Source organism: Oryzias melastigma, linkage group LG18 (assembly GCF_002922805.2).
Source record: "Oryzias melastigma strain HK-1 linkage group LG18, ASM292280v2, whole genome shotgun sequence".
Classification (NCBI taxonomy): Eukaryota; Metazoa; Chordata; class Actinopteri; order Beloniformes; family Adrianichthyidae; genus Oryzias; species Oryzias melastigma.
The window spans coordinates 23928382-23941629 of NC_050529.1; the positions used below are offsets into that span (position 1 = coordinate 23928382).

Below are 13248 nucleotides of genomic sequence, written 5' to 3' on the forward strand. Positions count from 1 at the left end.
TCCCAACTCTCAGTCCAACACTAGTGACTTTCCTCTTCTCTCTCTCCCTACGAACCCGCCTTCCTCCTCTCCTTCTTCTACCAACAGTGGTCCAATTTCCACCGTTACCCTGTCGGTGAACAGCACCGATGGCGGTCGTTGTTAACCCGGGCCTCAACCGATCCGGTATGGATTTCGTAGGTCTGATTCGCATATTTGATTTGGCAAGATTTGGCATGACGTCGGATGCCCTTCCTGACAAAACCGTCTGTATTTATCCGGGCTTGGGACCGGCACAATGAGACCCTGGCTTGGGCCCCCTCGTGGCTACATTTCTAGAAACATATCAGCTCCTGTAAAGAAATCTGTTTTAATAAATCATTTTAATTCCGCCCTACCAGTCGTGGTGCAGCAGTAGGGCGGTCGACTCCTGATCGGAAGATTGCAGGGTTGATTCCCGCTTTGCCCGCCCATGTGCCGAAGTGTCCTTGGGCCAGACACCACATTGCCTCTGGTGGAAGGTTGCTGCCAGTGTTCAGCAGCTGAGCCACCATCAGTGTGTGAATGTGTGTGTGGCTTTGGGCATTCAAGGAATGTAGAAAAGCACTTTACAAGTATACACCATCTACCATTTACTTTAAAAGCCTCATCAACTTCACAGAGAGGAACCTTAAAAAAGAGTGTAAAATTGACATAATATAATGCCAGTTGAAATGATCCAGTGTCTACCTTTTCAGCCATCATGACTGTTTTGTATTTTTTATTTATTTATTTTTTTAACTGTTGTTTTCTTATGTAACAGAATTAAAACCCCTGTCTACTGTCTGTGAAGGTGATGACACTATGACGGGCGATGGAGGGGAGTATCTGAGGCCAGAGGACCTCCGGGAGCTAGGAGATGACTCCCTGCCTGGACAGTACTTGGATGGAATGAACTACCTTCACTTCAGCCTGGAGGGCGGATGCACTGACAGGTACATGGTGCTCTGCAGCACCTTCAGCTTCCAGCTGCTGAAAGGAGTTTGAGCTTTATTCAATCCCAAATAGCATTCTACATCACACAAGGCAGCTCAAAAAAGGCTCTTGTACACTGTGAGAGTGTAACTGGAGTTTTTACTCTGTACTGTGTACTTTTTATCTAAGCTCTTTCACCTGCTTAGAGATGTTGTATCTGCCTCATGTGTGGCCATTCACTGTTTGAAACGTCTGTGATGTGATGAATTTGCTTACTTCCTGAACAAATTACAGCACTTTTCCCTTTGAGCATGAACGAACTAACAAGATTTGTTTGAAAACGTGTGTTTGTGTTTTGCTTTCTCTGCTCCTCATTCTTCATGGTCGGTGTCCCTTCTCCCCCCTCCATAGTCGATTGCAAAGGTATGTTAACCACTGATGGCATAGTCAAAGATTTGGTTTATCTGTTTCCAAAAAATTGATTCTGAATACATGCCTCGACTGTAACATTTATACTGGAAGTTTTTTTATTGGTTAATATTAGCTGTTTATTTATTTATTTTTTAACCTTTATTTCTCAGGGAGTTACTTTTGTTGAAATGTTTTTTTTCAAGGAAGACCAAGAAGTATTGAAATGCACAAAATTTATTTAGGTGGGTTTAAAATGTTAATCTTTTAATTTAAAAGAATGTTACGCGTAAATGCTAGTGAGACAGTGAGATGATCATTGTGACAGACATGTTTCCTGTCACAGGTATGATCAAGTTGTCACATGGACATTTCACTAATAAAACTACAACATTAAAACTAACATTTTTTTCTTCTGTAGAAATGCATATTTTAACCAAATTTTTCCAATAACACATTTTCTCTCTTCTACTTAATTCTGTATAAATACTGTTTTGGATCCCATTCTATAAAGACACCTTACAAGCTGGTACCTTTTTTAATGTTCTTTCAATTTCAAATCTCTCATTTTTCTCTCACTTCTATATATAATTTGCCCAGATCAGTTTCTGTAAATACCAGCATCTTATTAGGGCTAGCATTAAACAAATTAAGTCATTAACTTTACAAATATCGATTTAAAGTTTAGCGAACTTTTGGACAAAAGTCATGGAACTCCACAAAAATATGCTTACTGACTTTGACTTTACATAAAAGCCAAAATCTTGAATAAGTGCACAACCCTAACCTAACACTCAATTTTTTAGATATTTTGTCTTACCATAAAAGTCTAGATAAACCACATTTGAGATAAGATGAGTGATCATTATATTCAGAAAAGTTTCTGCACCTCAATCACACTGACAGTGCAACAAGCTGGGTCTGAGGCACACTTCCCAATTTTATCAGTCAGTTTTTTTTTAATCAACTGGCAGTTTATTATTCCCATTTCCTCTCAAGTCTCCTTTGAAGTCTACAAGCTTTGGGCCAAACACTCCTGAATGATGGATGAGGGAATGGCTGTCTTACAAGCTTCTTGGTTTCACTTGTAAACATGTCGTAAAGCACCTCAACACGACCACAAGTGATAAAAAGCCTAAACATCAGCAAAGCTTTTGAAACCAAATCATGTTTGGCATCTAAATGTTTAATGCATTTGTAGTCATAGTACAATTGCAATGCAGTTCACAAAGACATTTTTTGGTGTGTGGGGGGGGGTTGTTTGACAGTGACTGAAATTGTTGGACTAAAGGTTTGTAACTAAAAAAGGGAAAACACAGTGATACCATTGCCTCTGAGATGGGAACAGACGCCCTGATCCAAGTAATATTGGATCCAGAATGAGCCAATGAGATCTGAAATAAGCCCTCTACACAAACTGACCTGATCTGTTAGGAATTGAACCAAATTTCTTACTATAAAGTTCTTTTTTTTTTAGCTAATTTAACTTTCATTTTCCTCTGCTTTTGACTTGACCATGTTTTTTTGTTTCTGTTTATTTTTTGTCCAGTTCAGAGAGGTCCTTCACACCCACCAACCATGACTACTACTCTCCTAGAAATGAAGGCATGCTGGATGAAATGCTCAGTCAACAGGTGAAGCTAACATCGGTGTACAACTTTATTTGACCTTTTTTGTAACTGTTCCATAAATTTGATGTGTTTCAGTTAGAGGCGGAGCTAGAACACTTCATATGAGAGGGCGGAAGGGGGGCAGAGACTTTGTGAGGGTGGAACAGAGTGGAAGGCTATTACCAATGAAATGATCAACAATATGTCTTTCAAACTGTTTTATAGATGTTTTATAACCATTATTGATATTGTTATAAACATCAAGGTGAACTTTTATTAATGCCTAAAGAAGTTTGTATTGATCATCTCTTGATCTTTGTCAATAATGATTACACTGCACAACAAAGATTTTGCTTCCTAAACACTGTTGGGTGTTCCTTATAGATTTTTGGCTGCTGAATCCAAAAATCACATCCAAATTAACCCATCACACACCGTTTTCTTGAAATCTTAAGTTCTGTAATTTTTTTCTCACATATGTGTAAAAGTGTTGTGTCCGTTTCTGTAAGAAACCCCTGTACAATGTTTTGTGCAGTCTGGGCATTTCCAGGCATGAAATCAGACCAAGTCTGATGCTGTTTTGTGGAAGATGCAACCTGGGCATCTCTGATGCAGTTTGAAAGGCAGGCTATATAAGGAGCTTCTAAACACAGACGCTCCTCATTTGGATAATATAGATGTTACAGTGTCAGATGTTACAGATGTTATCAGCTCTGAATATAGCATTGTGCCTCAGCAGCACTTTAACAGGTAACTTTGATTTTGAATTTATAGATATTTTACATGACTGTTGGTTTTATTAAATATGTCTTCTCAATGTCGTAATAGTCACAACACATTCGACTACATTTGTGAGAAGTACACATTTCTTAATCAGAGACGCTCAATGACTGCTCTTGTGAAGAAAGCTTATGATCTGTACTTCGACTATAAGATTGGAGATCAAGACAAGGAATGGGCACCTCACATTTGTTGTGCAATATGTGCCGTATGTCTGCGAGCTTGGCTAAAAGGCACTCGAAAGGCAATGCCGTTTGCAGTTCCAATGATATGGTGAGAACAGAAAGATCATTTGACAGACTGTTGCTTCTGTTTGACCAATGTGTCTGGTTTCTCTGTCAAAAATAACAAGTTAATTGAATATCCTAATGTGCCTTCAGCAATGAGAACTGTGGCACATGACGACAATCTTCCAGTTCAAAAAAATGTTGCTCATAAACCTCTTGTCGACCCAGCAAAGAAATGTCGTGGAGAATTTTTTGGGAAATTACAGAGCCCCACAATACGTTCAGCTGGTAGATAAACTTCTGAAAGCATACAAAACAAGGAAGTGCAACATGTCACTCGAGATTCATTTCCTCCACTCGGATTTAGATTTCTTCCATGAAAATCTTGGTGCTGTCAGTGACGAACATGGTGAAAGGTTTCACATGGAAACTGCTACGATGGAAAAACGGTATCAGGTTAACTGGAATCCGTCCATGCTCGCTGATTATTGTTGGACACTGCAACGTGATGCACCAGACATTAAATACAAACGAAAATCAGGAGCAAAACAATTTTAATTATGTTTCATTTAATATATCATTGAAATATAACTATGAATAAATACGTTTTTGCATGTAAACGGTTCTATGCCTATTTCTCCGAGTTCCTACGTGATGCAACAAAACCAAAACTATATTTGTGTACGCCCACTAGGTAGGTATCACAATCAGCAAAAAAAATTCAGGAAGCAAAAATTTTCCAAAAAATTGTTGTGCAGTATTACAATATTGACTCAAAAATTGGGGAGGCACGTGCTTTAGCTCCACTCCAGTTTCAATGCTGTGTCTCAATGTTACAAGCAACACATTTGTTTGTTTTTTTTTCTCCTAATGCTATACCTGTTCCTTTTTTACTTTTATTTCCCCAACTGTCTTCTTTTTTTCCTAGTTCCCTTTTATTGTCTGGAATTATTCTTTATAGACTTCTTTGTTTTCTTTGAAGCTCTCATCTTTAGCTAGAGAAAATGAGAGGGACTCCTACAGGCTCAGTTGGTGTGCAGACAATCTGGACAACATAGCTTTGTCCTCCAGCCCCGTCCACTCAGGGTAAGCACGGTCAATAATGTTTAATGAATAATCTTTCAGACTGCTTAGAAAAGTATGGGATCCATATACAGCATAATTTCACCAACATTGAGAGAGCTTGAATGTGAAGAGCAGCTGTCAGGAATGAACTTTCAAAGGATCTTTGTAACCCTCTAGGCATGTTTACATTAAAAGTTGGTCATCTGGACCCCACAAGACAATGCGTTGACCTTTTTTTTTCCAAGAACTTTTTATCTTCACTGGTGTGGCAGAATTAAATTCTTGTCCACCTTTGTCATGGTAGGGATCACACATCAATGTAACTGTGGGGAAATCTGCACCTCAGAAGAGAACACAAGGATTTAAATGAAGGCTGCAAAGTTTTGGCTATGATTTTCCTGCAACTGCAACTTAACTTTTTTCTTCCCACTTTTTTTTTTTCAGACAGGATTACGTATTTTTTGTACCTTTGGTCCTTTCAAATACAGTCTTCTGTAACAAACATGTTTTAAAATACAAAACATGTTTCTTGAAAAAAATGTATCTTGTGAAGTTAAAAATCTAATGAAAACACACATCTCTCATATCGGTGACTGATATGCGAAAATCTAGCCTTTAGCCTTACTGAAAAGACCAAATACCTTAAGGGTTTGCAAAAGAAAGTTGTGCAAATGTAGCAACACTCCACCCCTTCCTCTCTAAACTTTTTCTGCTTGACTTCATTTCTCTCCATCTGATGTGTTTTTTAGCCGCTGCTCTCCGTGCCATGGAGACCACAGCAGGTGACCCTTTGCCCCTTGGTTCAAATCTCACTCCCTCTCATCTTCATGACCCTCCACTTACAGTGTGCTCTCCAGGTGGAGAGGTGTACATGTCACTGTCCTGAGCACACGTTGCCTCATGGAGTATTATTCAGTTCATGTAACAAGAACATTTTATCTGACTGTTAGTCAAACATTGTTCTTGTTTAAAAATCCTTTCAGAAAAAGGCTAAATGAGGCAGTAAAAGTTCAGGACAGGTTTGTTTAGATTCATGCATTGGTTTGTCAGTCTTTATTAACATCATGTTTATTAAAGGGGGTGCCTCTATGTGTGTTCAGAGCATGGAGGACTGCAGTCTTCTAACAGTAGCTACACTGTTGCTTCACCTCTGAGGTGTGCCTTCAAAGTGATGCTAGACAAAGGCTAAAGGAAAGGCACAGATGACCAGTGTGTTCATGTCATTAGATGTATTTTCAATCTGACCCATGTCCATAACTGTCCCTTTGCATGGAGTTGAGTGAATACATGCGGTGGTCCATTCTGTGGTGAACAAACAGACACCAAAGTCTTACAAAGGGACAAGTTTGTTTTTATTTGAAAAACATTAATTAATTGATTTGCTTGCCGTTTTATGAGCTGATGGTTTAGTCTAACTATTTATTCAGTAAGGCCATTTGTCACTTTTTCAAGTAATTTTATACAACACTGCCCCCAAATAAGCCGTTGTTGTTAGTGGGTAATGTTGCTTTCTCTGCTGCGTCCCAAACCTCTTTCCCTTCATGATTACTGGCATAGACAGGGTCCTGCCAAAAAAAAAAAAAAAACTCTTCTAAATTAAAGTTAATGTGTTTTTTACCGTGGCATATTTGTGTATTTATTTATATCTGTAAATGATTCATGACTTATGGAAGCATCTAGGGAAAAAAAAGGCAGATCCCAGTATTAAAGACTCACTCCAAAGAAAATTGTGTTTTTAACATTTAGAAATCAAGATTAAAATTGCTGTTCTAAGTATTTCTTTATGTTGATCATTGAGAAGCAAAAATCCTGTTGGAAAAATCTTGCGTTTTTGATTCTTGGAATTTTAAGTTTTGGTTGTTTGTGAGTTGCGTTTTGCGTTCATGCAAACACTAACACAATTTGGTGTCTGTGACTTCATCATCTAATGGCCTTTTATATTCAACATTTGGCTTGGATTGGTGTAAATACCTCTTCCTTCCTTTCAGTTTCCTGGTCAGCTTCATGGTTGATGCTCGAGGTGGCGCCATGCGTGGTTGCCGGCACAATGGCCTCCGCATCATAATTCCACCAAGACAGTGCAGTGCTCCAACACGGATCACATGTCGGCTGGTGAAGAGACACCGTCTGGCCACCATGCCCCCCATGGTGGAGGGTGAGGGGCTGGCCAGCAGGCTCATTGAAGTGGGGCCCTCAGGAGCCCAATTTCTCGGGTAAGACTGCAGAGAGTTGCTGGGTGTGGAGACTTCTTATAAAAGGTTAAAAATACTGATAAGAGAAGGTTGCATAAAAAGTATTGCTGTTGATGTCCCAGTAATTTATGTTCCAATCATCACCTGTGGTTATGAACTCCGGTATAGACTGAAACTGAATAAAAATAATAAATAATTTTAATAACAAAGGTAAAACTTAAGAATAAAGTTGACTACATGTAGTCATCTGGTCAGTGTTCCATTTGGATGCTCCTACCATATAGGAAGTAAGACAGATGCTTTAAAACCAAAGTTTGGAGGAGGTGCTGTACTTACTGGACAGAATATTATACTCTAGCATAAGAAAAATTGCTTCTTCTTGGAAGACAGAGAATAATTATTTACTGTTGAAGTGTTGGTTCCAAGTCTAGGTTCAAAAACTGGAGACTTGATCGAAGACAGCAAAAAAATAATCTAGAGTTCATTTTGAAAGAGGACAAAAACATATTTTACTGGTTTAAAGCCACCAGCTCTGGGGTTGTGTCCTCCCAAGAACTGAGTGATCATGAGTTTGAGCCCATGAATGGGTCATAACAAAGTCTTTAAAATAGAAGCTAGAGAAGTCCCGATCCAATCATGTGATCAAAAACCGGGCCCAATCCCATGGTTAATGACTTGATCAATATCGGACGTTGTCCCCCGATCAGTATCAGATATTTAATTTATTCTTATTATGATCAGCGCTCTATATTTCAAAATTATTATTCCAGGTAAATACTAGGGCTGGGTATTGGTTATAATTTCCAGAAACGATTCAATTCGATTGACAAGAGCCTGAATCGATTAGATTCCGATTTTTTCCCCGATTCTTTTGATTCTTCTTTTCAATTAAATTAAAATTTAAGTTTAAAAATGAATACACATTTGTTTAGAAATACATTAAAATCTTTTATTTAATTTGAATATATTTATATGAATCTGATCCAGTTCACATACTGTAAATGTATCAGTGAAATACTGAGATTGTTAATATCATCCAGTGTTACATGGATTCTCTAAAGGAGAAGTTCTAACTAAAATGTTCAGATCATTAACATTGGAAACATTGTTCTGCTTCTCCTGGAGGACTTTTCCGTTTGGACACTAGGTGGTGATCGCGTTATAGTATTACACCTTATTCAAGAAGAAGACAACAGTATAAGGGGGGAAGAAAAAAACGTTTTAGACCACAAATAGTTACTTTAACAATTATTTACTTAAAAGAGTCTGAAAAATTAATGCCTATAAGTAAATATAGATGTTCGTTTAGTCAGCAATTTATTTCTTTTGTCAACTGAGCGTTAGCATTAGCCGTCCTATGGGAAATGGCGGACTTTAGCTTTGTGTGCTAAATTGGTTCATATCTTTTGTTATTCGGTTATTGATCTATTAAGTTCAAATTGATTCAAATCAATGTAACTATTTTTTTTTCAATCCAGCCCTAGTAAATACTCCACTAAATGTCTGCATGTCATGAACAGATTACAACATGCTATTGCCTTAAAACGCAGCAGAAAATGGCAGCAGTATAAACAGGAGGCAAACAAAAACAATTCAGTTAAGCTAGCGATATGATCACAGATTCAAACTTCTGGGATCAATAACACTTTTAGAAACACTTTAAACTGACAGCAACAAAAACAACCTATAAAGAACAGAAAAAAGTATTTATTTTGCACGTTATTATATTGGGCATTACTTAAACAAATGTCCTTGTTACGTTGTTATTAAAGTTAAAGTCTTCACATTTGTTCTGACCATAAAAATGCACTTTCTCTATTTACAGATGTGTGACAGACTGAAAAAGCTAAGAGTGTTTGTACTAACTATTGTTCAATATACTTGCAGATAAAACATGTTATTCAACTTTGTTAGAATACATAAGAGCCATGCACTCTTACTTTGTATTTGCAAATATTTTTTTTCTCAAGTATTAAAAAAAATATTGGTCTATTATCGATATCGGCTGCAAGAGGATTGAAAATATTGGATATCGGTATCGGTTGAAAAAGTCAATATCGTGCATCACTATTTAAATGTGTTACAAAAGTATTGAATTGGGACTCGGTATGGGCAAATACACAAAATCAAATGACTCGGAATCGGATTGGGCCTAAAAAATCTTGATCGAGACATCCCTATTAGGAACCTAATACCTCCCCTCTTGACACTCAGCATTAGGAATCTGTATTTGGAACTGAAATCCTTTCCCCCTAATGATAGGTCAAATGTGGAGAACAAATGTAGTCATACATTGTAGTGTGGGGCAAAAGTTAACATAACTTGCTGAATCGTGCTACATTGCTGTGCTAGTTTGTATTTGCTATTGACCCCCCCCCACCCCACCACCACCGCATTTGCCTTACTAAAACTGTTTCTTGCTTTATGCAAGCATCAGGCTTTTGCTCTTCATCATGTCCTATTTGATTACCTACCAGTTTAGCCTTCTTTAGCCTCAGATACTCCACCCTGAAAGCTTGTACCAGGATTGCTTCGATATGCAGTTGAGGTTATTCTCTCCATTGCTAGTGTGTAAAGTAGGACTTTGCTATCATGCTCTTCCACTACAACTGGAAACTATATATGTATTATTCCAATGAAGTTGTTCACTTTTGTAATTCTTGTTCAGCAAGAAAATGTAATTATCAAAAACATTTACCGTTATGCGTCCATTGATTTTGAAAAAGAGACTTAATCAAGATTAACTCTATAGGAATTAAAACCTACAGAAAATGATCCAAAAAGCTTTGGATGTTCCATTTTTTCTTTTTTTCCCCTACAGATAGCCTAAAGGTTATTTTTTTATCAAATATATTTGTCATTTTCTTTGCCTCTTACACATAAGAATGTTTTTTAAAAGGACAGAAGTAAATAAGGTTAGTGTATTAATATTTCACATTTATTTATTGCATATCACTTATGTTTTCAGTTTAAACCATAAATCTGTGCTTTAAATCATGTACACCTTTGAATCCTGTAGACTAGAAAAAAACTGCTAGTTTTTACCAAACAAAAACATTGTGTTTGCTCTTTCTTCCACAATGCTGCGAATGGATGCTTGGCCTATCACACAGTAAACTGCACCTTCCCAGTGCCCCCCCACCTCTTAATGAGGGCGAGAGTTTGGTTAGCAGAATCCTGCAGCTTGGTCCACCAGGGACAAAATTTCTTGGGTAGGGTGTAAAGCCAAAATATACTGTTCCATATGAAACCATCAATGGATGCCATTTTCAGTATTTGCATTTCATGTTTAGTTCCTTCACTCATTATTCTTGGTTTCATTCCCCATTTTTATTCTAGTACTCATTACTTCTGTACTGCTGTTCTCCTTACCTGTTTTCTGTGTGGATGCTTCCATCTTCTTAGAAATGTGTTTACCATTTTTTGAGTGACAATTAAAGGGTTCAGCATCATTTAAACTTGTTTAAAGTCCAAAAAGATTTGGCACCAATTCCTTATAATAACAGTTTATTGAAGACCAAAAAGTAAATGCAAATTTTTTGTGTATATTTATATAAATATATAACTAGTTGTACTGACTTGGCAACAGGCTGAAGGACCCTTTAAGTATCACCAAAAACAGTAGGTCTGCCTTCATAGCTGTGCTTGGCCCATGTTTTCCTGTGAAAAAGCATGTGCAGTGTGGGCAGGTGTTAAATGTCTGTTGTAGAATTGAAAAGGTCAGGTGAGTATCAAAGGAACATTTTGGTGTCTAATTTGACAAATACAAGTTAAATGTATGAGTTAATGTGGACGTGCCTGATTGAATTACTATAAAGAATGACTAACAGCTAATGCTACTTCACAACTACTGCTATGTAGACAAAAAGTGTTATTATGTTTAAAAACAATTAACAGATATGGCACTCAATCCAGTTCTAATGTTCTAAACGTTCAAATCATCTTCCATTTATTTATTTATTTTTGTAAAGTTTGGGGATTTTAAGTCCTTGTTCTAGACCTATTTTGTTATCTGTGTCTTAAAGACCCCAATCTGATGAAAAACAGGTTTTTGGTATGTTCTTGTGCCATTTTTTTCTCACCATGTAGGACATATATAAAGAAAAATAAGAATAAAACTCAATTTCTGAGTATTTCTTCTTCTAAATTGTGGTGAATCTGGAGCAGATAAAAAAAATGCTGGTTGAAAAAGATTGTATTTGTTATGTAGGACCCTCAATCTGTGGTCCACAAGCTCCCTACTCCCCTGCACTCTGATGAATCTACTTGCAGACAAATAGATCCATGAACGTCTTTGTTTTCCTCGTCCGAATTGGCCTCTGCCTTAAGGCTGGATAGCTTCAATGTTGCTCAACAATTTTGTTGCACCAGTAACAGCTGGTTGTGAAGGGGGTGGAAAATAGCAGGTGAGACAAAGACATGATGGAAAATAGAGGTAGGCATACTCTACACCAGTGTTCCTCATTCCAGGTCCTCCAGAGCCGCCACCCTGCCTGTTTTCCAGCTCTTTGTGTACTGCTTGCAGCTGATTACCTGGACCAGGTGTGTTCATTCAATCAGAATGTGGAGACATCTGACTGAACTAATCAGCAGCTAGCTGGGCTTGGTGATCTGGAAAACATGCAGGGTGGCGGCTCTCGAGGACCTGGAATGAAGTACACTGCTCTACACCAACAGTCCCCCTGTAAAGAACTTATGCCGCTCTGCAGAGACTATGTCCTAGCAAACAATATGTTCTTTTATTTTGCCTAAAAACAGCATAATTTTCACAGTTGGGGAGACGGCTAGATCCAAGTGCAGCAGTTTATTTGGCACAGACAGGGCAACAGATCTAAAGGTGCTTTCACACCGAACGCAATTCGTGCGACAACTTTGCGTGCCCCGCCCTATTTTTTGCTGTGCAGCAAATTTGCTGCTTGCCGCCTGTCAAAACATGTGTGTCTGACGCTGCGGCCGCGTGTGGGAGGAGCTACCAGCTCTGTCTGTGAATATCTCGCTTGGAATCGAATGGAAGACACATATGATGTCACGGAATAAGGTTTATTTATTACGAAGGTTTCTACAAAAAACATCAGTAATCATGTCTCCATGATTGCGTTATAATTATAATTAAAAGATTTTCCCGGTACAGGGCGCTGTGTCTGTATGACAGCTGCTTTTACTGTGTTTCTGTGTCTGAACTTAAAGGTTCACTGTTTCGTATTAATCAGAGGGGGGAAAGTAAAATTAGACCTTTTTCCTCTTTTTAAAATATCTGGATGAGACCAGAGCTGGCAGCCCCGTAGCGTATCTCTCTCTCTCTCTGTGCTGACATCTGGTTGACAACTGTTCAGAGTGAATCCCGCCTTCACCCAAATGTAGCTGGATGAGCTCTGAAAACCTGCGGCTCAAACGGGTAAAGGAAAAAGATGAAAGTTCAGGACAAAAACACTCGCTTTGGATTTATATTCTACCTGCTGATCGAGTCACTGAAAATATAATGTGCCCAAAGCTGAGTTCCTGATTGGCTGAGGCAATGTAGCGACCTCTCAAACTCCAGGCATTTACATTTTGGCCCTAATTCGTGCCTCGGGCTGCTGACAGACCTTTGCGCTGCGCTCATCGCTCAAATCGCGCCGCAGGATTTCAATCCGCCTCAGATCGTGCCTGTACCATTGATTAACATTGGAACTGGCTGCCTCTTCTGCGCGAATCGGACTCTGTGTGAATGCATCTTGAAGCACAGCTAAAACTCCACAAAGCTAAATCAGGGTCAGGCGGGTGGGGGTCAAACATGAGCAAGAGGGCCTCAGAGAAAAACCAGAGTGGTCAGGTTTCAGGCGAGGGTGAGGGACGGCAACAGACAAACCAGGGTCAGATGAACCTGAAGATTGGGTCAGGATGAGAACGCTCAGTGATGCAGGTAGAGTGGGACAAACAAGACTTCACACTGAGCAGAGTGATTACTGATGGGAACCAGCTGTGTGACTCCTGGGAGTGACAGCAGGGGCTGATGGGAAGTGAAGTGTAGAGATCAGGAAGTGTTCACGCTGT

General features: G+C 38.7%; 1 protein-coding gene across 28 annotated transcripts in view; it reads left to right on the forward strand.

The window, feature by feature from the left end:
• Positions 1-13248, forward strand: part of ank2b (ankyrin 2b, neuronal) — a 203536-nt gene that overhangs the window by 137805 nt on the left and 52483 nt on the right. For 18 of the 28 annotated variants that reach the window (XM_036216674.1, XM_036216677.1, XM_036216668.1 and 15 more), the window contains 7 exons: positions 812-953; positions 1345-1356; positions 2891-2975; positions 4941-5044; positions 5773-5805; positions 7012-7236; positions 10329-10427. In XM_036216674.1, coding sequence (XP_036072567.1) covers positions 812-953; positions 1345-1356; positions 2891-2975; positions 4941-5044; positions 5773-5805; positions 7012-7236; positions 10329-10427 — 700 coding nt within the window. The remainder of the gene's footprint in view (positions 1-811; positions 954-1344; positions 1357-2890; positions 2976-4940; positions 5045-5772; positions 5806-7011; positions 7237-10328; positions 10428-13248) is intronic. The other 10 variants (XM_036216691.1, XM_036216692.1, XM_036216676.1 and 7 more) reach the window with 5 other exon arrangements.